Raw genomic sequence first — 18,502 nt, forward strand, 5'->3', positions numbered from 1 at the left:
GAGTGAGGATGGTCAGATGGTTGCAAGAATAGCGCCTGGCTGAAGATGGGCCCGTCCGCGTATGTTCGCCAGGTCCAAGCGTGAAGCGGGAGTGGAGTCGCGCCAAGCCACAGCTTCCGTTCCGATGGCTCGCCCCACCTGGCTCCCAGAATTTTGGCGCTTCCGTTTCTTCTCGTGGTGGACACAGAGGAGAGCGTACTGCCATCCTCGCTGCGCTCCGCCTACTCACACAAACGACATGGTGCGCTCGTACCTCCGCCATGAGCCTACACAGGCATTTGGCGTCATCTGCTCCAATACCGCCAGGTCTGTCCTTGACGCAGATGGCAAGACTGCATACGTGCCCGCCTTGGAGGATGTCATCGTATGGGATGTCAGGAAGGGAGAGCAGGTAAGTACAGTGCAGGGCTCTGCATCTTGGACGGGGCTGCGCTTGTACTCACAACACTGTCGGCTGATAATGTGCTTTCCTTGTCTTGTCACAGGTCGACATGTGGCATGAGATTGGCCACCGCTCCCCGGTGACAGCACTTACAAGGTGTCCTGCTGCTGCATCTTCTCACCTCTTCGCTGTGGGCTACGAAGATGGCTCGATTCGCCTTTGGGACTCCACAACCTCTTCAGTCCACTTGACCTTCAACGGACATCGCAAAGCCGTCTCTAGCCTCGCATTTGATGCCGCAGGGATGAGATTGGCCAGCGGCAGTCAGGACACTACCATCATTTTGTGGGACCTAGTGGCGGAGACGGGCATGTTCAGGCTCAAGAGTCATCGCGATCTCATTACCGACCTCGCCTTTGTCCAGCTATCGGTCCACAGCGAAGCTTCCACCTCTTCCCTACCTGAGATCATTGACGTCAACGCCTCTGGCCACCTCCTCTCGACCTCCAAGGATGGTCTGTTGAAGATCTGGGATCTTGCTCTACAGCACTGCATCGAGACAGTCGTGCCAGGCAAAGGGGAGCTCTGGAGTCTTGCCGTTCTTCCGATCGGCAGGGAAGACGCAGGAAGCTCAGAGCGCGTGGGTGATTCTCTCGTCGTCACTGGGAGCGCCGAAGGAGAGGCTAAAGTGTGGGTTCTTCGGGCGGAAGTGCTGGCGCAGGGCTTGCAAGCGATGACTGGGGACGGAAGCGACAAGGAGAAGGTCTTGGTCGCCTTGGGCAACGTTGAATTGGCGTCAAAGCGCCGAGTCACACAAGTCGCCTACAGCTCTCTGGAAAAAGGCATCAGCAAGGCCTACCTCGCTATCAGCAGCTCGGATCGCAGTGTGCAAGTATTTCGCATGCGGGAGGAGGAGGAGATGAAGAAGAAGATTGCTCGGCGCAAGCGGCGGCAGAGGGAGAAGGCAGACAAGAAGGGCACAGCAAAAGCACTCAATGGCGAGCAAGAAGATGAGGAGGATGAGCAGGTCACCTGGCTGGACCGCATCGAGCCGTACACAATCATTCGGCCCGAGTCAGGCAAAATCCGCAGCTTCGCATTCCCGAGTGGACCTGATACCCGTGCTGCCAGCTCAAGCAGGGCTACATCAGCTTCGATGAGCATACTCTGCGCCACACACGCCAACAGCGTTGAGGTGTACAACATCCCTTCGCCTCCCAAGTCGAAAGCCGAGAAGAAAGTAACGCCCACGGAGGCTAGCCTGGCATGCTCGCTGGAGCTGCCTGGCCACAGAAGCGAAGTGAGAGCGCTTGGTCTCTCTTCCGACGACTCGCTACTGGCCTCGGCAGATTCGCAAGGCTCCTTCAAGGTCTGGAACATCAAGACGGGACGCTGCATCAGAACGCTGGCGTGCGGGTATGCGCTCACTCTTGCCTGGCTACCAGGAGATCGACATGTCGTCGTAGGCTGCAAAGATGGGTCGATACGAACCTATGACATACCAGCTGGAGAGAACATCGAAACAATCCAGGCTCACACAGGCCCAGTTTGGAGCATTGCACTTCACCCTGACGGCCTGCAGTGCATCAGTGCCAGTGCAGACAAAGACGTCAAGTTCTGGGAATTTGAGATGAGGACGATGGAACGCGAGAATGGGGAGGTAGACCAAGAGAGCGATGAGGAGGAGCCGGCACCTGGCGCTCCCCCTCGGAGACCCAAGCCAAGTCGGCCTCAGCAGCTCGGTCTGGCCCATGTCCGTACACTCAAGATGACAGATGATGTCCTCTTCGCTCGCTTCTCACCCAATGGCAAGCTTCTGGCACTCTCCCTGCTAGACAATACCGTCAAGGTCTTCTACGCCGACTCTCTTAAGTTCTTCCTGTCTCTGTACGGGCATAAGCTGCCAGTCCTGTCACTGGACATCTCTACCGACTCCAAGCTCTGCGTGACCGTCTCTGCGGACAAGAACATCAAGATTTGGGGTCTCGACTACGGAGACTGCCACAAGTCCATCTTTGGCCACCAAGAGTCCATCATGTCCTGCGCCTTTGAGAAGGGCTTCCAGGGTGGTGGGCTGTTGGGCGGCAGAGAGGGCGAATCGCACCACTTCTGGACCGTCGGCAAGGACGGCCTGGTCAAGTATTGGGACGGTGACCGCTTTGAGCTGATCCAGACCATGGAAGGCCACCACGGCGAAGTGTGGAGCTTGGCCTGTGGTCAAAAGGGCGATCTTGTCGTCAGCAGCGGTGCTGATCGTAGTCTGAGGGTGTGGGAAAAGACGGAAGAGCCCCTCTTCCTAGAGGAAGAGCGAGAGAAGGAGCAGGAGAAGCTCTTTGAGCAAGCTGAGCGAGAAGCTAGAGATCGAGAGGAGGGTCAGGTAGGAGCTGTGGGCTCCCTTGCTGGCGGTCAGACGGCCCAAGAAGGCGTGGAGCAGCAAGAGGCTACCGCCGTGACACATTCTAGTACTCAAACTCTCATGGCTGGGGAGAGACTCATGGAGGCACTGGACCTCGCCGACGAGGACAAAGTCCATCGTCGCGAGTGGATCCAGTCTGGGCGAAGAGGGGCCGCTCCACCCCGCAGCGCTCTCATCCTTGCTGCCTTCCCCGAAGGTCAGATCTCCTCTACCGTCAGCAACAAGAGCGCTAGTGCTGCCAAGCAAGGCGAAGAGGAGGCAGAGGAGGACACGGTGCCAGAGTTGTACGTGCTCAAGGTCGTGGAGAAGATTCTGCCTGCTCAGCTGGACGATGCCCTCTTGACATTGCCCTTCGACAAGGTCCTCTCCCTGATGCGCTATCTAGCCGCTTGGGCCCACATGAACCTCTCCATTGCCCTCCTCTCGCGCATCCTCTTCTTCCTCCTCCGAACCCACCACGCCCAAATCGTCTCCAATGCCGTCATGCGCTCCACCCTCGTGGAGCTGCAGGGCAGTCTAAAGCAGAACCTGCGCAGACAGAAGATCATGGTTGGGTATAATCTCGTGGGGCTGCGCGAGCTCAAGAAGCAAGATGAGCAAGGAAGGGTGGCGGCTCTGTATGAAAAGGAAGGGTTTGAAGGGAGTGAAGAGGAGATGAGGAGACGCGCTGCGGAGGAAGGTGGAGGGGTAACGAGGAAGAGGAAGGCAAACGTGGCTTGAGCAGGCGGGCCCATGGTAAAGGAGCACAGAATGTATAGCTAGCAAAAAACCAAGTGGGATATTGCATTTCATCGTTGCAGAGAATTGGTGTCTACTCGTTAGTGAAGGCGGGCTGTGGGTGTGTGCAGAATACGAGAAGGGCGATCAGTAAGCTCTCAACCCAGTACCTTGCCCTCAGCAATCTTGGCATGCCGTCTTACTCACCTTTCTCTTCTCAGCAAATGCGCCCATTCCCTCCTTCTGATCCTTTGTAGCAAACAAGGCTTGGAACAATCTCCTCTCCACCCTCAATCCTTCCGCCAGTGGCAGTTCAAACGAGGCATTGACCGCCTCCTTTGCCGCCTGTACGGCAATCTGTCCCTTTTTACCAATTTGAACCGCAACCTTGACTGCTTCGGCCACTACATCGCCTCCCTCTGGCACAACGCGAGAGATGAGTCCGTGCTTTTCTGCCTCTGCCGCACTTAGTCCTCTACCGGTGAGTACAAGCTCCATAGAGAGAGACTTTCCCAGCGCCTTTGTCAAACGCTGCGATCCTCCAGCACCAGGGATGACGCCCAAATTGATTTCCGGCTGACCGAAATTGGCAGTGGAAGAAGCAAGGATCACATCGCACATCATTGCCAATTCACAACCTCCACCTAGGGCATGACCTGAAACGGCGGCGATGATGGGTTTACGAACTTGGGTGAGCTCGGTCCAGTGACCGAGAAAGTTGGACTTGTAGGCAGTGGAAAAGTCCTTGGAGAGCATCTCCTTGATGTCGGCTCCCGCTGTGTGGTGAGGGGAAGAGGCAAGGCGAATCAAGAGGTGTCAGGGGGCTGTTGCAGCATGAAAACACGAGCGGCTGAGCTGTCGACTTTGAACGCACCCGCAAAGGCCTTTTCTGAGCCGGTCAGCACAATGGCATTGACTCCCGCATCCTCATCTGCCGTCTTGGCAGCATGGTTGAGCTCGGTGAAGAGCTCCGAGTTAAGGGCATTGAGCGCCTTTGGTCTATTGAGCGTGATGAGTGTGACTCCTTTTTCAGGAGAAGAGACGAGGATGTTTTTGTAGTTTGACGAGGAGGAGGAGGAGGTAGAGGAAGCGTCGCTCAGCCGGGGGAGGGTGGTGGAGAGGCAGCGTGTCGAGGAGAGGGGGAGGGGGGAGGCGAAGCTGCCAGAGGCTAGACTTCGAGCGACGGGTGTTCGAAGAGCGCGTGAGAACATGTTGAAGAAGGGTCGGCGGGTATGTGGTGAGGTGTCAGATGGTGATAAGAAATCAGTAGGAAGGATTGGAGGAATCTAGCACTCGACGCACGCACGCACGCACTCACGCCTTGGCTTCGCTCCACCGGGTGTGGGTCAGTCTCACACGCACACGCCGGTCCCGGTGCGCCGGCTTTGATCGGCCGCATGGCTGAGAGCAAAGGCGTGGCTGGCGAGGTGTGGTGTGGCTTGTGCGGGGGAAAGGGAGGAGAAGAAGAAGGTAGGAGAACGACAAGGTGAGATATGAGTCACGCCCAGGTGTGATCAGCCATAGTATATTACAGGACAGAGACACCATGGCCACGGCTTTGTGCACATAGCAAAACCCACATCGTCCAGCTTCTCGTGTCTGGCCATGCTCATCCGCCAGGCCCTTCCCGAAGAAGGGGAAGAGCTCTTCGACTTCTACTTCCCCGCCGTCGTTGCCCTCGGCCGCACCTTTCCCACACCCACTGCACTGAATGGCACCTGCAAGGCCGAAGCGTACCTTCGAGAGATGCGTCTACAGAGGATCACCTCTCCCACAATCTACTCTATCATCGCCTTTGATGATCCGGAGGAAGAGGGAGGCAAGAGAGGCAAGATCATCGGGTTGTTGGAGTTCGGACCGCCCAGTGGTTACTCGCCATTAGGTAAGATCTGCCCGTGGGAGATCCTGTGTCTGTACACGTCTGGTCGAGGGAAGGGGATAGCTCTACCTTTGATCAAGTATGCCCTGCAGCTCGCTAGGAGCGAAGGCAAGCTCGTCAAGCCCCCAAAGGAGAGGCGGCGACTTGGGGTGGGTGCAGGTGGAGAGGCGATGGTTACAGCAAATGATTCTGCTGCACCTGCCAGTGACGGCGTGGATCAGGCGCCAGCACAGGCCGTATTGGGAGTCGCCACACATATTGACAATGTGGGTGGACGAGCATTCTACACTAAGATTGGCGGCAAGCGAACACCGGGCGTTTACGATATCATCGTGAGTACTCAAGCGCTGGCGAGCCTGTAATGAGCGTCGAAGAGCGAAGCTGATCGTTGTTCCCTGAAACTCCTTCGGACTTGATTGCTGAATAGATTGGCGGCGAGCTGTTGCCTAATGTTGGCTTCGTCTGGGATTGGGAGGGCGTAGAGAGACTGTTGGCGTGAACATGCATTGCTGCACAGAAGAGAGCCACTGATTAGAGTAGACTTGACGGCGCTACACGCGTACTGCACCCGTCAGCACCCTTAGCGCATAGAAGAACCGAATGCCTGCCATACCACGGGAGTCTGAATCCGTACGAGTCGTGCGACGCTGTAGCTCGGGCTTGTTGTGACTAGTCTATGCTCCGGGCCTCTGAGTGTTCATGGTCAGACGCGGGGCGGCCGTCGTGCAGGAATCGCGCCGAGGCACAATTTTGGCAGAGACGCAGATGTTCCTGTTTCCGAAGGTTCAGCGACGAGGACGCTCACACCAAGACCATCTCTCCATTGACGAAGCATCGCCTACGAACTGAGTGAAACAGCATGGCAGCGACGGCAGCAACAACGGCAGCAGCCACAGGGAGCAGCAATGCCTCCGCCCTCCTCGCACGTCTGCATCCCGAACTCTACCTCTCCAACCATCTCGCCCACTCCTCCCGGTCTTCTTCCTCCACCTCCTCCCCTCTGACCTTCCCGCAAGTAGACCTCAATCTTGGCCCCATCTCCTCCTCTTCTTCCTCGGCCAATCGAACTGCAGGCATCCCTTCCCCCTCGGCACTAGTCAAGTATGGATCCACAACGGTCATTTGCAACATCACACCAAGCATCGTCTACCCTTCCGCTGCCGAATCCTCCTCTTCTTCCTCCTCATCATCATCTCGTGCATCGTCAAGCTCAAGCTCAACAATCATCCCTTCGATCTCACTCACACCACTCTCCTCTCCTTCGAACGATTTCAAGTCTGGAGCGCCATCCAATTACGCTCAGGCGACGACGGAGAGGCTCTTCTCTTTCCTGGACGCAGCAATGCCCTTTGAACCCTCTGTGCTGCATATACCCACCGATCTGGTCGCAGCGGATGACAGCGCGGGGAAGGAAGCTGTACAGAGTGGTAGCAGTGGTAGTGGTGGTAGAGTGAGAGCAAAATGGACCCTCTTCGCTGATTGCGTGGTGATAGGATTCGATGGAGCGCTTCTGGAGACTTGTATGCTGGCTATCATCGCGGCTTTGAGACAGGGTAAGTCGAGCAGAACAGGAAGGAGATGCACCCCAGTTACAGCCATGGGATGGCAAAAGAAATGAAGACTGAAGCCATGATGTTCCCCTTCCATGTGCCATCACACTAGTTCACTTGCCGAAAGCCGTCTACTCCATGGACGAGAATGTAGTCATCGCCTCGCCTTCTGCGGCCGACTACTGGTCCCTGAAGAGCAAGATGACCTCTCTTCCCCTCGCCTTCAGCATGGGCATCTACAAAGGGTGAGTTGGATTACCATGATTCTCCTGACCTGGGCTACACCGGCTTCGTCTCATTCTTTTACTGACATATCACTTCCTCCTCGCACTCGCACGAACAGGACCCTCCTCCTCACTCCCTCCTCATTCGAATCCGACCTCCTCTCCTCCTGCATCCAGCTCTCCCTCTCCTACCCGAACACTGCAGGATCATCCACCACACTGCAGCAGCAGAAGCCAGTGCTGAGCGCACTTCATTCCACCGGACCTCTTTCGGCTACAAATGTCAAGAATACATCCGCTGGGGGAGGAACAGGGACAGTGGGTGCTGCGGAAGATGAGGACCTGATTGCTGTATGCGTACAAATGGCCGCGGTCAAGGGGGCTGAGATTGTGCGGCTGATGGAGGGCAAGGAGGAAGAGCTGCTCAAGCTAGCACGCGGTGCTTGAACCATCGGTCGAGGCACCAGTAGCGACACGCCGCTTGACACTCCAGTCTCTTCTTTCAGAATAGACAGACACACAGTCGCAATGCTATCTGTGTATGTTAATTGTTCCTCTTCAGGCGCTAGCGTTGTTTATGGGGTGACAAGAAGGATCAGAAGCACGAGACGAGGAGAGAGGTAGTCGTACAGGGGCTTTTGGAAAGGTATGGTGAAGAGACCCTTTGTGTCGCCTCTTACAATTGCGCGACTGTCCCACCCTGTGGGAGCGTGACTCCCTGACCCTGTCCAGCATCTCTAACCTGCGGTCCCTGTCCATCCCTAACGCCCATCTGCTCCACCCTCTGCAGATCCTGCGCATTGACCGGTTGTCCCTGTACGGCTCCCTGACTCTGTGCCTGTTGCAATTGCTGCTGTGCCTTTCTCATCAACTCCCCTACAGCGCGCAATTGACGTTGTACTTTTAGTCGATCGCTGAAGAGACCTTGCTTCTCAACTTCGACCATGCGTCGCTCCTGATCTACCAAGGATTCAAGCTCGTCCAATTGGGACATCTTGAGTTCCATTTTGCGCATTTGAGCTTCCAGGACCTGCTTCACCAGACGTTGACATTCGCGCTCCTCAAAGGAGGAGAGGACGTATGCCTTGGAGGCAGCAGCGCCGAGGGCAATCGAGGCAGCTCGCTCGACTGCGTTGCGGGGCAGGGCGCTCTTGGGCTTGGAAGAAGTGCCTTCGACAGTAGGCTGAGGAGCATCTTCTGCGTCTTCCTTGGCTTGGGCAAGCTCAGACTTGGCAGCGTCGGTGATGTTGACTTCGATTTCGGGCGCTGAGGCAGTGCCATCGACTTGCTTGCTGGGCTTGTCCACCTCCATTGCGTCCGCTTCGGTAACTTCGGCGCTACCGGCAGCAGCAGACGCAGCAGGTTCAGCGGCGGCAACATCGTCCGGTCGCACCTCTTCGCCCTTCTTGAGCCTCTGTCTCAGCCCATCCGTCAGTTCGCCTAGAGCGCTTTGTGCTGCAGCGGCAGCGACAGCTGGACTGACGGCACTCGCAAGGAAGGCAACGACGCTCATGACCGGATTGTCGGCTTGGGCGAATGGTATAGTGGCCCCATTGAGCGCCTTGGGGTCTCGCAGGTACTGCAGCGGGCCGAGGTCGGACTGAGAAGTCGACACGCCAGTACCCTTGGAGTGACCGCCGAGATATGGGTCTTCGATCGGCAATTGTACGAATCGCGAAATGCACTCTTCCACATTTCTGGTGCCCACATGAGCTTCCACCTTTGACCAGTCATCTCCGTGCATCTCCAGAGCTTCAAGCAGTCTCAGCATCTCGGCATCCGACCACTCTTCACCACTGGATCCTTCAATGGCAGCGGAGCCGCCGCCTTGCTTGAAAGGCAAATCGTCGATGCGGACAAAGTCCCCAGAGAACATCGAAGACGGAAAGCGTCCTTCTGTGTAGCATCCAGGGCAAAGGACATAGTCTTTGTTCTTGATCGAGTGGTAGCGCGACCGAGTGCATTCTGTTCCGCAAGTATCGCAGGAGTACGAGGGGCCAGCAGCGGCTCCGGATGAGACTGCTGCGTCTGCCGCCTGCGTTAGGCTCTGACCTTCTGCTTCACTGATCCTCTTGCTCGCCCGCAGAGTGGTCGAGTAGACAGTCCTCCTCAGTTCAAGGGACAGATCGACGGTGGCAGGCTCCTTGGTGCTATGTCCGTTGACTTGCTCAACGCCATTAGCGGAAAGAGCTGCATGACCAGGCTGCTCAGGCCGGCGGGTGCCGGGATGCATGGGTTGCAGGCCTCGCGGAGTATCCACCAGGACGCGGAAATGGCCGGTGAAAGGAGGGCCAAGAGCAGCTGGCCTGGTCTCAGCGTCAATTTGATAGTTGATCAGACCCCACTGCTCCAGGAAACCGTGAACACGCATAATACTGCAGACATCTCCTGCCAAATTTCTCCTGCATGCAGTGAAGGTGAGATATTCGCTGGGATTGAGGCGGTAGGTATTGATCATAAAGTCTCTGTACTCTTTGTAGATCTCTGGAGTCTTGCTCCTGTTCCTGCCATTGAAGAACTCCGGCAGACTCCTCTTTTCTAGTGGAGCGATCGTGTTGAAGGAGAACCAAGTTGAATAAGATGGGATGATGATCTCCTGAGTCTGAGAGGCTAGATAGCGTTTGGCAAGAGCAGCGGCTTGACGATGTTGCGCCGAAATGGCAGCGGCCGAGGGGATGTCGTCACTGTCATCTGCATCTGCTCGAGCCTCGGCGTTGTCTGCCCCACTTGCCATAGTGACATCACCTGCGAGCGCTGGCTCGGAAGGCAGATTTCCGATGGCGGCCCCAGTAATAGGCTCCTTCTCGTAGACCTTGCCAGGGATTGAGGCAGAAGCTCCTGTAAGATCAATGGGTACAGCCCCGACAGGCCTAGCGGCAACGAGCAGCTTGATTTTCTTCGACGAAGATCCTTCAGCTGGAGCCGGGCTGTCCAAGGAGTCATCCATGATCTCGTCCGGCATCTCGCGCTTCTTGGGCACAGTTTCCGGTGCAGGCGCATCTTCTGCAAAGATCTCGTAGTCTTCCTCGTTCATCAGCTCGTTGTACCTCACTCCGTCTTTCAGCCAACGGCTCTCTAGCTCCCAGCGCGCTTTGCTTTCTGGCTCGGGCTCTGGATCAGCGAAATCTGTTGCCGGCAGCCATGTGTCGTGTGAGTCCGGCCGATACCAGACGTGAACCAGAGCCTTCTTGCCGTCCGATGACTTAGCCAAGGTCCTGTGGTAGTCCGGGGATGAGCCCGATGGCGAAGCTGGCGGCGTATTTGATGGTACAAGGGCGTGCGTGGCTTGTGTGGCATCGTCGGTCCAGTCGCCTGAAGGGTGTAAGGGGTAGCAATCAAAAGAGGCACAGTCAGCAACCCGCTGGGACAAAGTGTGAAAAACAATCTACTCACACTCTAATCCCTCTGCCATCCTCTTCAATGCTTCCTTCTCCGCTTCGCTGAAGTCCCCTTCTGCCGCTACTCGGAATCGCTTGAGCCATCCCTTTTGTCTCAGACGCTCTCGAATAGCAGCGATCAATTCCGTATTCGAGGCATCGCCAGCGAGCTCGATGGTCTTGTCTCCACGCTTGGCAAGGAATTGCAGCGCTGCGTCCAGGACGTCGAATACGCTCGAGTCGGCGGAGGGGCCTTCTGTAGACGCGAGGGATGCAGTGGTGCGGAAGTGCTGGGCTGGAATGCGGGGAGGATGTTTGGCCAAAGGGTTAGAGGTAGACGAATTTGCAGGCCTCTGGGGAGCTTCAGCGCCCAAGAAATCGTGCTGGTAGACTTGAATATTGTACAGAAGCTTCTGCAGATCGGTGGCGGCCAGCGTCCCATTGCTTGTTGGCGGGCTCAAGGAGGCATTGGCGAGCGAGGCTTCGAGATTGGGTACCAGGGTCGCGAGGCGTGAACGCGTCGATGCATCGGTGAGCAACGAGGGCGGCGGACGTCCGCTCACGGAAAGACTCATGGTGAGTATCTGAGAGGGAGAGCTGGATGAACGCGGCTCGTGGCGCAGACGAGGAGCGTAGTACAGGCGAGGCAGCGATCGATGGTGGATGGACGAGGTCGGGAAGATGTGGGCGGGGCAGCCACGAGTAGAGGAGCAACCGTCGCCCTCTGAGCGCGCGCGCATCTCCAGGCTCAGTCCGCGAGGCAAGGCCAGGCCAGGCGTAGACGACGACCGTGGGTCATTTAGGAAGCATTCCATGGCATTGCCTGGTAGCATCCCCACCCAGACCCATCATGACTTCCTCTCAGCATATGGGGAGTCCTCCACCACCTCATTCGAACGGCGAGGACAGGGAGAGGATGCTCAGAGATCGTCTCATGAAGGCTCGAGGCGAAGCAGAGCGCACTAGCAGCAGCGGCAATGGCAAGAGGGCATCACCATCCCCTTCAGCCTATCGTGGTGACTACAGCCAAGGCAGGGAGCATGACCGGTACCCACGGCGCCCTTCGCCGACATACGACTCTTATCGTGGAAACGCATATACAGCGCCTGGTCCGCCTCCAAGGAGAGATGACTATGAGAGGTATCCCGCCAGCCGCCAGGAAGACTACCACCAGAGACCACCGCCGCCACACTGGGATCGACAACCCCCCCGTGGTGATCGTCCATACGATGACCGTCCTCCCATCCCATATCATCAGTCCTACCCTCGCGAAGAGTACGGCGCTCCTCCCCCCGGCGTGTGGGGAAGGCGAGGTCCTAGGGAGGAACGAGGAGGCGAAGGTGGGGAAGGCGTAGCACCACGACATGCACCAGGGGGATCTTACGGCCCCAGCGCCGGTGGAGGTGACTTCTTCTCTAGCCGCAACGAGCAGAGAAAGCATTCTACTCTTTCCATTTGGCCGCCTTCTCCCAAGTCACCTTACCGGTCCGACTCGGATGACGGAGGCAGGAAGAGGAAGAAAAGCAAGTCGAAGCACTCGTCGTCGCGATCGAAGCGTGACAAATCCTCACATCGTTCTCATCGTCGTCATTCTAGTCACAAAAGACGCTACGAAGACAGCGAGGAAGATTCCGACTCAGAGTACGAGCGGGAGAGGAGGCGGCGAAGGAGGGAAAAGGAGAGACGAAGGGATGGGGACCGAAGCGAAGGCAGAGATCGGGAGAGGCGGCATCGCGCCTCTCGCTCCCAAGATCCTCGGAATTCGGATGAAGAGCGTAAGACAGAGGGAGCAGAGCGGTCGGGAAGCAGGGATCGTCAGATCCGCCGCAGGAGGCGCTCCCGATCTCGCTCAACCAGCAGAAGCAGCAGCGAGGAAGCTGAAGCAAAGCGCGGCCCCACTGTTACCTCAAATGCTCATGGTCTGCAAGTAGGTGAGGCTGCAAAGCTCGCTCAAGATGCTTCGGATGACGATGAGATAGGACCGAAGCTTCCCCTTACTGCCGATGGTAAAGTCGTTGATCCTAGAGCTTACGGAGGTGCTCTTCTGCCTGGAGAAGGTTCCGCCATGGCTGCGTTCCTTCAAGAAGGCCAACGTATCCCCCGACGAGGAGAGATCGGTCTCTCGTCGGATCAGATCGAAGACTACGAGAAGGTTGGCTACGTCATGTCGGGATCTCGTCATGCCAGGATGAATGCAGTGAGGATGAGAAAGGAGAACCAGGTGATCAGTGCAGAAGAGAAGAGGACTTTGCTGAAGATGAGGAACGAGGAGAAGGAGAAGAAGGAGAGGGAGATCGTTGGGCAGTTCAGAGAGTTGCTCGACACCATGCAGCCCGGCGGGCACTGAGATTGCCCCGAGTGAGAGCGACCAAAGGATCTTTACATGTATACATAGGGGTATCAAATATCCACATTCTCCAATCACAGAGACTCATCCTTATCACGACTTCCTGCTGGCTTTGCTAGTCTTGCTTGTGTCGTCCCCTTCGTCCGACCGCGATCGCTTGCCCGATGCCCTCGAAGAGGCAGCATGATCGTTCTGTTGCGTCGCCTGTTGAAGAAAGCAGCCCGATTGTCAGCAAAAGACTGCCTTCCGCGACCGCAAATACCAGTGGACTCACTATGCGATACCGCGACAGCCAGACCTTTCCCACCCTTTCGTAGTCTCTGAAGCCGAGAACCTCGAGCGCGTACAATACGTCATCCCCATTCAGCGTACTCCTCCGCTGAGCTTCTGCTCTCTCTTGAGCTTCTGCTGTGACGAACAGAATGAATTCAGAAACAATGTCCTGCATCATCGTCTTCGTAGGCGAGGAGAGCTTTAAGGAGGGCGAAGAAGCGGGCAAGGACGCCTTCATGAGCCTTGAGATGTTGGAAAGAGGGAGTTGAGTTGAAGGAGTAGATGTCGATGAAGCCATGGTCACAAAGGGCTTCTCTTCGAGTGCTGAAGTGGACATGGTGTGAAGGAGGTGCGGAGAAGTGGGGAAAGCTGAGCCACGCGAAGTCTTGATCTCGCCTCGTCTGCCAATCTTATCAGACTGTCCGCGAAGGTCTCGGGCGGCGCGACTCGGAGCCGAGCCACCAGCGGAGGGAGAATAACAGGTGTGCCAGTACCACTTCGAGAGCTTCCTTCTCCGCGTCCTTCCTCCTGAGCCCTCCCCACACATCGCGCCTGCCTCTCGTCATTGCCTCCACTGAGCTCACCAGTCCAGATGGCACAATTTGGTTCTACGAGCCGCTCTACGGGGGCGCCGTCCCTGTCTGACCTCGTTTCTCAGTCGCGCAAGCTCACCTCTGCCATCGAGCGCGACCGCAATGGGCTCGGGTCGGACATTCCCTCAATCAACCTCGCCCTTGATCAGCTGGAGAGCCAGAGTAGGAGCTTGGCAGCAGGAGGGTCATCAGGTGTACCTACAGGCGCAGACTCGAAGGCGTGAGTCGGTCAGGCGGTGCGACCTACCGGGCTCCCTTTGCTCACCTCTTCGCCTCCCATCTCCTACTTCCCTCACAACAGGCATTACTTCCTAGCATCAGCAGGCATTGATGCCTTCACCCTCTCGCAGAACGTCAATCAGACCAATATTGCGTCTGCTTTTGAGCCCCTCGAGCCGCTCCAGGATACTGACGTGCAGAGCTACCTTCAGCATGAGCAGCAGCAGATCATCCTGAGCGCCATCGATGAAGGCAGGCGCGAGACCTTGGACAACTTCAATCGAAATCTCGCTAGGACGATGCATTCACGCTGGAGTCGACAGAAGAAGCAGATCTTTGAGGAGCTCGGACAACACCAGGTCAGCGGTATGAGCGACAACTTGCCCGGCAGCAGTCGCCAGATCACAGGCAAGGGCTCAGCTGGCAAGGCTTTGCTAGCCTCTTCCTCAACTATGACCGATCCCCCTTTGACATCGCTCTCCATGCACACCAAGCTCATGTCCTACGATACCCTCATTCGCTCTCTAAACCAGCATCGTCTCAGTGAAACGCCGTTCCCTTTGGCATCCGAGCTCCTCCGTACTTCGCAAGCTTCGACGGGCGGAGCTGGTGAAACACAGACTCAATTGGCAGAATGCTGGACGGCAGTAAAGAATATCGTCGGAGAAGACCAGCATGGGAACGTGCCACGCGAGCGAGAGTTCTCATCAGCGTACGTAGATGCTACAAGACTCTACGGCTCGCCAGAGGGCCAGCAGCTGCGCTCGAAGATCGCAAGGGGGGCTCGTGCGTTCCTGGAGTCGCAATTTGAGACCCACGTCGACAACATCATCGCCTCGAACCCCTCAAAAGCTCAGCTGGGAGGACAACCGGGTATCGTGTCACGAGTAGCAGCATTCCTCCGAGTCAGCTTGCTGAGTCGCGAAGGAAGATGGGCTCCAGAGCTAGAGTTGGTCAAGCAGTCACCGACTTCGGTCGCTTTGCCATTGTGGGCAACCGTATTCCACCTTCTCAGGACTGGTCACGCCTCGGATGCTCTGCGGCAGGTGGAGGAGTACGAGGGTGCCCTACGAAGAGGTGACGGGGGCTTCGTGGGCTGGTTCCGAGAGTGGATCGAGAGCGGGGGAAGAGGGCTTTCAAGAAGCAGCAGAGATCGATTCTTTGCCGAATACAATGCTCGCTTCCGCAACTTGAGCCTTGGCGGCAACAGCTCCACAGGAGACGCTAGCGGCGTCGACCCGCACAAGATCGCCCTCTACCGGTTGGTGGGTCGTGTGGATCCGACTCGCAAATTCCCGACTGCGTTGACCAGGAGCACAGAGAACTGGCTATGGCTGCAGCTCATCATGACGCGCGAGCCTTCGGTGGGCGGCGGAGCGTTTGGCGGGGCTCCCTCTACCGCAAATGAAGCCGATGAGGACGAGAGGGAGAGCTACACTCTCGAGAATCTGGCCAGGAAGCTGAGGACATACGGCGAGAAGCACTTCGATCCCAAGGGTCGTAGGCCCCTTCATTACTTCCTCGTCTTGCTCCTCAGCGGCGAGTTCGAGAGGGCAGTGGCTTTCCTCTACTCACGACCCCAACACCAAGCCGATGCAGTGCACTTCGCAATTACCCTGGCATACTATGGACTCTTGCGTTGCCCTTCTTCCCAGAGCAGCAGATCGGCCGTTGGCGGGGAGATCCTTACGACACAGAGCGACGCTGTTGGCCGAGAGATCCCCTCTCTGGATCTGGCCCGGATCATCTCTCGCCACATCCGGCTCTTCTCTTCTTCCGATGCGCGCTCGGCCCTCGAATACCTCTACCTCATTTGTCTCAATGTAGAGAGCTCTGTAGCAAGGGAGACGCAGGAGGACCAGCGTCAGAAGTGCTACGACGCAATCAAGGATCTTGTCTGTCAGACGAGGTTGTACACAGACCTTGTTGGGGACATCCGCGTTGATGGGGCTCGGGTACCTGGTGCAATCCAGCAGAACCTCAAACTGTTGCGTATGGCAGACGAGAGGGATTACCTTAGGCAGATTGTTCGAGCTGCTGCTGTGCAGTCCGAAGCGGAACACCGCACGCGAGATGCCATCCTGCTCTTCAACTTGGCAGAGGAGTACGACACTGTCGTCTCTGTGCTGAACAGGGAATTGGGCGCTTCGCTCTTCCTCTCCGATCCAGATGCAGTAGAGAGCTTGAACCCACAGGCGAACCTTTCGGCTGCCGAGAATTCGGCGCAGTTGGCAAAGGCCATCCTCGACACGTACGAAGGGCAAAACCATATCGTGAGGAGGGTAGAGGCTAGGAAGCGGGAGACTTGTCGCCTGCTCCTGGAGCTGAGAAGGGCAGTGGCCTTTGTCAGAAACGGCGACATGGAGAAGGGACTGAACGTGAGTAGTGCAGAGGCTGACAGAACGTCGATACATCTGCGTGCAATTCGATTGACTCTCTCTCGACCCATACCATCTATCCCTCAGTCCATCGAGTCTACGGGTCTATTCCCCCTCTCCGGGGATGTCGTCTCCATCTCCCGCCGAGCCGAGTCCTTCTTCAGGGACATTGACGAGTCAGTTGGACGCAACCTCTCCGAGCTGCTCCTGATGACGATGGACATCCTCTACAAGGTCCACGCATCTCTCAAGAGCTCCACCACCAGTGGTATTGCTACGAATGGAGCGGGGGAGGGCAAGGAGGCGCGTCTGGCCGAGGTCAGGAACAAGGCGAGGTCGTTGATGATGTTTGCTGGAATGCTGCGATTCAGGATCGAGCAGGCTGTGTTCGCACAGCTGACCAGGCTCGATGCTTTCATTCGTTGAGAAGACATCAAGGTGGAAGGAAGAGATGATATGAAGATGCCATTCTAGTCTGCATCACAACCAATCAATTCGGCATTGAAGTACAATTGCCGCTCATAAGAATTTGCTGCCAGAACCGCTGCTACCGAATCGATCACCCAGTCCACGAGCGTCATTGAGCAGCTTTGCCTTCTTCTTCTCGTCCATCGTAGGGATAAAACTCATCGCTCTATCGCGATCCCAGATCATCGTTGAGGCTCCACCTTTGCCAGTCTCCTTCTCTTTCTCTGCCTTGTGTTGCGCTTTCTTCTCCTTGTCTCGCCGACGAGCGTCAGGAGAAGGAGATCGAGATAAGGAGGAGGAGGAGGACCGATGGCGACGCCTCCTGTGCGAAGAAGATTTGCGGTCACGATCCCGATGTCGCTCTCGAGAGCAATCTCGATGTCGCCGATGCTCGTCTTTGTCTCCATCGTGTCGACTACGATGGCTGTGCCTACGCTCGGGCGAGCGGGAAGTTCTCCTTCTACTCTCTTCGCCCTTGCCTTCTCTGCCCCTTTCTCGGTCCTCCTCTTTCCGCCTTCTTCTCTCTCGTCGTCTCCGCCTGTCTTCTTCGTCAGAGTCTTCCTCGTCCGCAACTCGTCTGTCCCTTTTCCTCCTGGAGTCTGCGTTGTAGTCCTTCCGGCGGCTGTCGCCATTGCGTCTGCTGGAGCTCCTCTGACTCTCCTCGTCTGACGTATCTCTACGTCTTCTTGGCAAATCCTCATCATCCGAGCCGTCAAGAGCCTCCAACCGTCTCAAGCCTTTGCGGTCCGACGAAGATCCCTCCCCTGTACTCCTCCCCTTGCCCTTCTTGTCAAGAAACTCCTTCCTCCTCTCCTCCTGATGCAGCTCCAGCAGCGACTTGGTCCTCTCAGCTTGTCCATCCAGCTTCCTGACCTTCTCCTGCAACTCAGCATCTCTGACTTCTGCCACCCTCTTTTCCCTCTCCTCCTCCAGATCGCGAGGAGTAGCCGGTCCAGAACCCATGACTTCGTTCTTCATCCGCTGTACACGCTGCTCAGGCGTCTCGGTCCAGAGGGCCATACCTTCGTCCCCTCCTTGACTTGCTCCGACTGCGGAATTGCCCTTTTGAACACGGGTGTTCTGGGAGAAGCCACGGGCTTTGAGAGGGCCGCCGTTTGGTTGAAGCAGAGAGGAAAGGGAGGAGGAAGGCGGCGGGGCAAGCATCCAGTCTGGTCGGCTGTTGTTGGCTGCTTCTTGTGCTGCTTTTGCGTCCTGAGGCGAGAGGTGAGAGATGGAGCGTCAGGTCTGTCAGCCATCGTCTCGCCGATCATGCGACAGCTACTGCTCTACAGTCATGGTACTCACTGCTTCGGCCTGCTTCTGACGCTGCTCTCTCTCTAGGAAAGTCCGCTCTGCGTAGCTCATCCCATCCTCGTGCCCTGCTACTGCCCCATCTCCGGGCGGAGGAGGTAGAGCCGGACCAATCTCGTCGTCGTCCTCGTCGCTGGCGCGAGAGGCCTGAAGGTACCCGGGGGGCATGGTGGGCCCAACGATAGGTCTGGATGCCATCTCGCTTGTCAGCTCAGCTCGATTGTGTGCCCGGGCTGTGGTACGGCGTAAGGAAGAAGGCGCCGAACGGAAGTATGTCTTCAATTGAAACTCGTTCCGGTCCGACTCCTGCCCTCCACACGATCCAAAGAAGCTCACTCCCGCACAAGCTTCCTGTAACATATCTTGTG

The 18,502-nt window shown here is 56.8% G+C and overlaps 9 protein-coding genes across 9 annotated transcripts; 5 read left to right on the forward strand and 4 right to left on the reverse strand.

Annotated features, from left to right (window-relative positions):
* The first annotated feature begins 193 nt into the window (after positions 1-193).
* On the forward strand, positions 194-3,607 carry BCV69DRAFT_311137 (WD40 repeat-like protein). Its single transcript, XM_025494833.1, has 2 exons — positions 194-391; positions 486-3,607. The coding sequence occupies exons 1-2, from the start codon at positions 239-241 to the stop codon at positions 3,516-3,518; spliced, it is 3,186 nt and encodes a 1,061-aa protein (XP_025349485.1). The 5' UTR covers positions 194-238; the 3' UTR covers positions 3,519-3,607.
* Positions 3,538-4,782, reverse strand: BCV69DRAFT_267635 (putative enoyl-CoA hydratase precursor, mitochondrial). The gene is made up of 3 exons (XM_025490838.1): positions 4,390-4,782; positions 3,723-4,291; positions 3,538-3,630 (listed from the first exon to the last, which is right to left on the reverse strand). Exons 1-3 carry the CDS (start codon positions 4,724-4,726, stop codon positions 3,610-3,612), a joined length of 927 nt encoding a protein of 308 aa, XP_025349486.1. The 5' UTR covers positions 4,727-4,782; the 3' UTR covers positions 3,538-3,609.
* Positions 4,783-4,909: 127 nt separating this feature from the next.
* On the forward strand, positions 4,910-6,099 carry BCV69DRAFT_281331 (hypothetical protein). The gene has a single exon (XM_025491954.1). It carries the CDS (start codon positions 5,121-5,123, stop codon positions 5,754-5,756), a length of 636 nt encoding a protein of 211 aa, XP_025349487.1. The 5' UTR covers positions 4,910-5,120; the 3' UTR covers positions 5,757-6,099.
* Positions 6,100-6,192: 93 nt separating this feature from the next.
* BCV69DRAFT_311140 (hypothetical protein) lies at positions 6,193-7,789 on the forward strand. Its single transcript, XM_025494834.1, has 3 exons — positions 6,193-6,947; positions 7,057-7,189; positions 7,288-7,789. The coding sequence occupies exons 1-3, from the start codon at positions 6,254-6,256 to the stop codon at positions 7,613-7,615; spliced, it is 1,155 nt and encodes a 384-aa protein (XP_025349488.1). The 5' UTR covers positions 6,193-6,253; the 3' UTR covers positions 7,616-7,789.
* Positions 7,680-11,206, reverse strand: BCV69DRAFT_281333 (hypothetical protein). The gene is made up of 2 exons (XM_025491955.1): positions 10,562-11,206; positions 7,680-10,480 (listed from the first exon to the last, which is right to left on the reverse strand). The coding sequence occupies exons 1-2, from the start codon at positions 11,118-11,120 to the stop codon at positions 7,845-7,847; spliced, it is 3,195 nt and encodes a 1,064-aa protein (XP_025349489.1). The 5' UTR covers positions 11,121-11,206; the 3' UTR covers positions 7,680-7,844.
* A 181-nt stretch (positions 11,207-11,387) lies between these two features.
* Positions 11,388-12,998, forward strand: BCV69DRAFT_281334 (DUF926-domain-containing protein). The gene has a single exon (XM_025491956.1). It carries the CDS (start codon positions 11,396-11,398, stop codon positions 12,890-12,892), a length of 1,497 nt encoding a protein of 498 aa, XP_025349490.1. The 5' UTR covers positions 11,388-11,395; the 3' UTR covers positions 12,893-12,998.
* BCV69DRAFT_140788 (histone-fold-containing protein) lies at positions 12,731-13,635 on the reverse strand. The gene is made up of 2 exons (XM_025489281.1): positions 13,167-13,635; positions 12,731-13,096 (listed from the first exon to the last, which is right to left on the reverse strand). Exons 1-2 carry the CDS (start codon positions 13,500-13,502, stop codon positions 12,986-12,988), a joined length of 447 nt encoding a protein of 148 aa, XP_025349491.1. The 5' UTR covers positions 13,503-13,635; the 3' UTR covers positions 12,731-12,985.
* Positions 13,636-13,683: 48 nt separating this feature from the next.
* On the forward strand, positions 13,684-17,032 carry BCV69DRAFT_140803 (NIC-domain-containing protein). Its single transcript, XM_025489282.1, has 3 exons — positions 13,684-13,978; positions 14,060-16,355; positions 16,443-17,032. Exons 1-3 carry the CDS (start codon positions 13,758-13,760, stop codon positions 16,779-16,781), a joined length of 2,856 nt encoding a protein of 951 aa, XP_025349492.1. The 5' UTR covers positions 13,684-13,757; the 3' UTR covers positions 16,782-17,032.
* On the reverse strand, positions 16,600-18,358 carry BCV69DRAFT_311144 (hypothetical protein). Its single transcript, XM_025494835.1, has 2 exons — positions 18,129-18,358; positions 16,600-18,035 (listed from the first exon to the last, which is right to left on the reverse strand). The coding sequence occupies exons 1-2, from the start codon at positions 18,330-18,332 to the stop codon at positions 16,875-16,877; spliced, it is 1,365 nt and encodes a 454-aa protein (XP_025349493.1). The 5' UTR covers positions 18,333-18,358; the 3' UTR covers positions 16,600-16,874.
* Between the last annotated feature and the right edge of the window lie 144 nt (positions 18,359-18,502).

The sequence above is a fragment of the Pseudomicrostroma glucosiphilum genome (genome assembly GCF_003144135.1).
Source record: "Pseudomicrostroma glucosiphilum strain MCA 4718 unplaced genomic scaffold BCV69scaffold_3, whole genome shotgun sequence".
Classification (NCBI taxonomy): domain Eukaryota; kingdom Fungi; phylum Basidiomycota; class Exobasidiomycetes; order Microstromatales; family Microstromataceae; genus Microstroma; species Microstroma glucosiphilum.

What these genes read in the sequence shown, in the direction of transcription:
- BCV69DRAFT_311137 (XM_025494833.1), top strand. Translation starts at nt 239, where the DNA reads ATGGTGCGCTCGTACCTCCGCCATGAGCCTACACAGGCATTTGGCGTC. An exon ending in ATGTCAGGAAGGGAGAGCAG is followed by an intron (nt 392 to 485) that starts GTAAGTACAGTG and finishes GTCTTGTCACAG; the next exon opens with GTCGACATGTGGCATGAGAT.
- BCV69DRAFT_267635 (XM_025490838.1), bottom strand. Translation starts at nt 4,726, where the DNA reads ATGTTCTCACGCGCTCTTCGAACACCCGTCGCTCGAAGTCTAGCCTCT. An exon ending in CTCAGAAAAGGCCTTTGCGG is followed by an intron (nt 4,292 to 4,389) that starts GTGCGTTCAAAG and finishes CTCACCACACAG; the next exon opens with CGGGAGCCGACATCAAGGAG. An exon ending in CATTTGCTGAGAAGAGAAAG is followed by an intron (nt 3,631 to 3,722) that starts GTGAGTAAGACG and finishes ACACACCCACAG; the next exon opens with CCCGCCTTCACTAACGAGTA.
- BCV69DRAFT_281331 (XM_025491954.1), top strand. Translation starts at nt 5,121, where the DNA reads ATGCTCATCCGCCAGGCCCTTCCCGAAGAAGGGGAAGAGCTCTTCGAC.
- BCV69DRAFT_311140 (XM_025494834.1), top strand. Translation starts at nt 6,254, where the DNA reads ATGGCAGCGACGGCAGCAACAACGGCAGCAGCCACAGGGAGCAGCAAT. An exon ending in CATCGCGGCTTTGAGACAGG is followed by an intron (nt 6,948 to 7,056) that starts GTAAGTCGAGCA and finishes CCATCACACTAG; the next exon opens with TTCACTTGCCGAAAGCCGTC. An exon ending in AGCATGGGCATCTACAAAGG is followed by an intron (nt 7,190 to 7,287) that starts GTGAGTTGGATT and finishes TCGCACGAACAG; the next exon opens with GACCCTCCTCCTCACTCCCT.
- BCV69DRAFT_281333 (XM_025491955.1), bottom strand. Translation starts at nt 11,120, where the DNA reads ATGAGTCTTTCCGTGAGCGGACGTCCGCCGCCCTCGTTGCTCACCGAT. An exon ending in GATGGCAGAGGGATTAGAGT is followed by an intron (nt 10,481 to 10,561) that starts GTGAGTAGATTG and finishes TACACCCTTCAG; the next exon opens with GCGACTGGACCGACGATGCC.
- BCV69DRAFT_281334 (XM_025491956.1), top strand. Translation starts at nt 11,396, where the DNA reads ATGACTTCCTCTCAGCATATGGGGAGTCCTCCACCACCTCATTCGAAC.
- BCV69DRAFT_140788 (XM_025489281.1), bottom strand. Translation starts at nt 13,502, where the DNA reads ATGTCCACTTCAGCACTCGAAGAGAAGCCCTTTGTGACCATGGCTTCA. An exon ending in GGCTGTCGCGGTATCGCATA is followed by an intron (nt 13,097 to 13,166) that starts GTGAGTCCACTG and finishes TTTCTTCAACAG; the next exon opens with GCGACGCAACAGAACGATCA.
- BCV69DRAFT_140803 (XM_025489282.1), top strand. Translation starts at nt 13,758, where the DNA reads ATGGCACAATTTGGTTCTACGAGCCGCTCTACGGGGGCGCCGTCCCTG. An exon ending in ACAGGCGCAGACTCGAAGGC is followed by an intron (nt 13,979 to 14,059) that starts GTGAGTCGGTCA and finishes CCCTCACAACAG; the next exon opens with GCATTACTTCCTAGCATCAG. An exon ending in ACATGGAGAAGGGACTGAAC is followed by an intron (nt 16,356 to 16,442) that starts GTGAGTAGTGCA and finishes TCTATCCCTCAG; the next exon opens with TCCATCGAGTCTACGGGTCT.
- BCV69DRAFT_311144 (XM_025494835.1), bottom strand. Translation starts at nt 18,332, where the DNA reads ATGGCATCCAGACCTATCGTTGGGCCCACCATGCCCCCCGGGTACCTT. An exon ending in GTCAGAAGCAGGCCGAAGCA is followed by an intron (nt 18,036 to 18,128) that starts GTGAGTACCATG and finishes CTCTCGCCTCAG; the next exon opens with GACGCAAAAGCAGCACAAGA.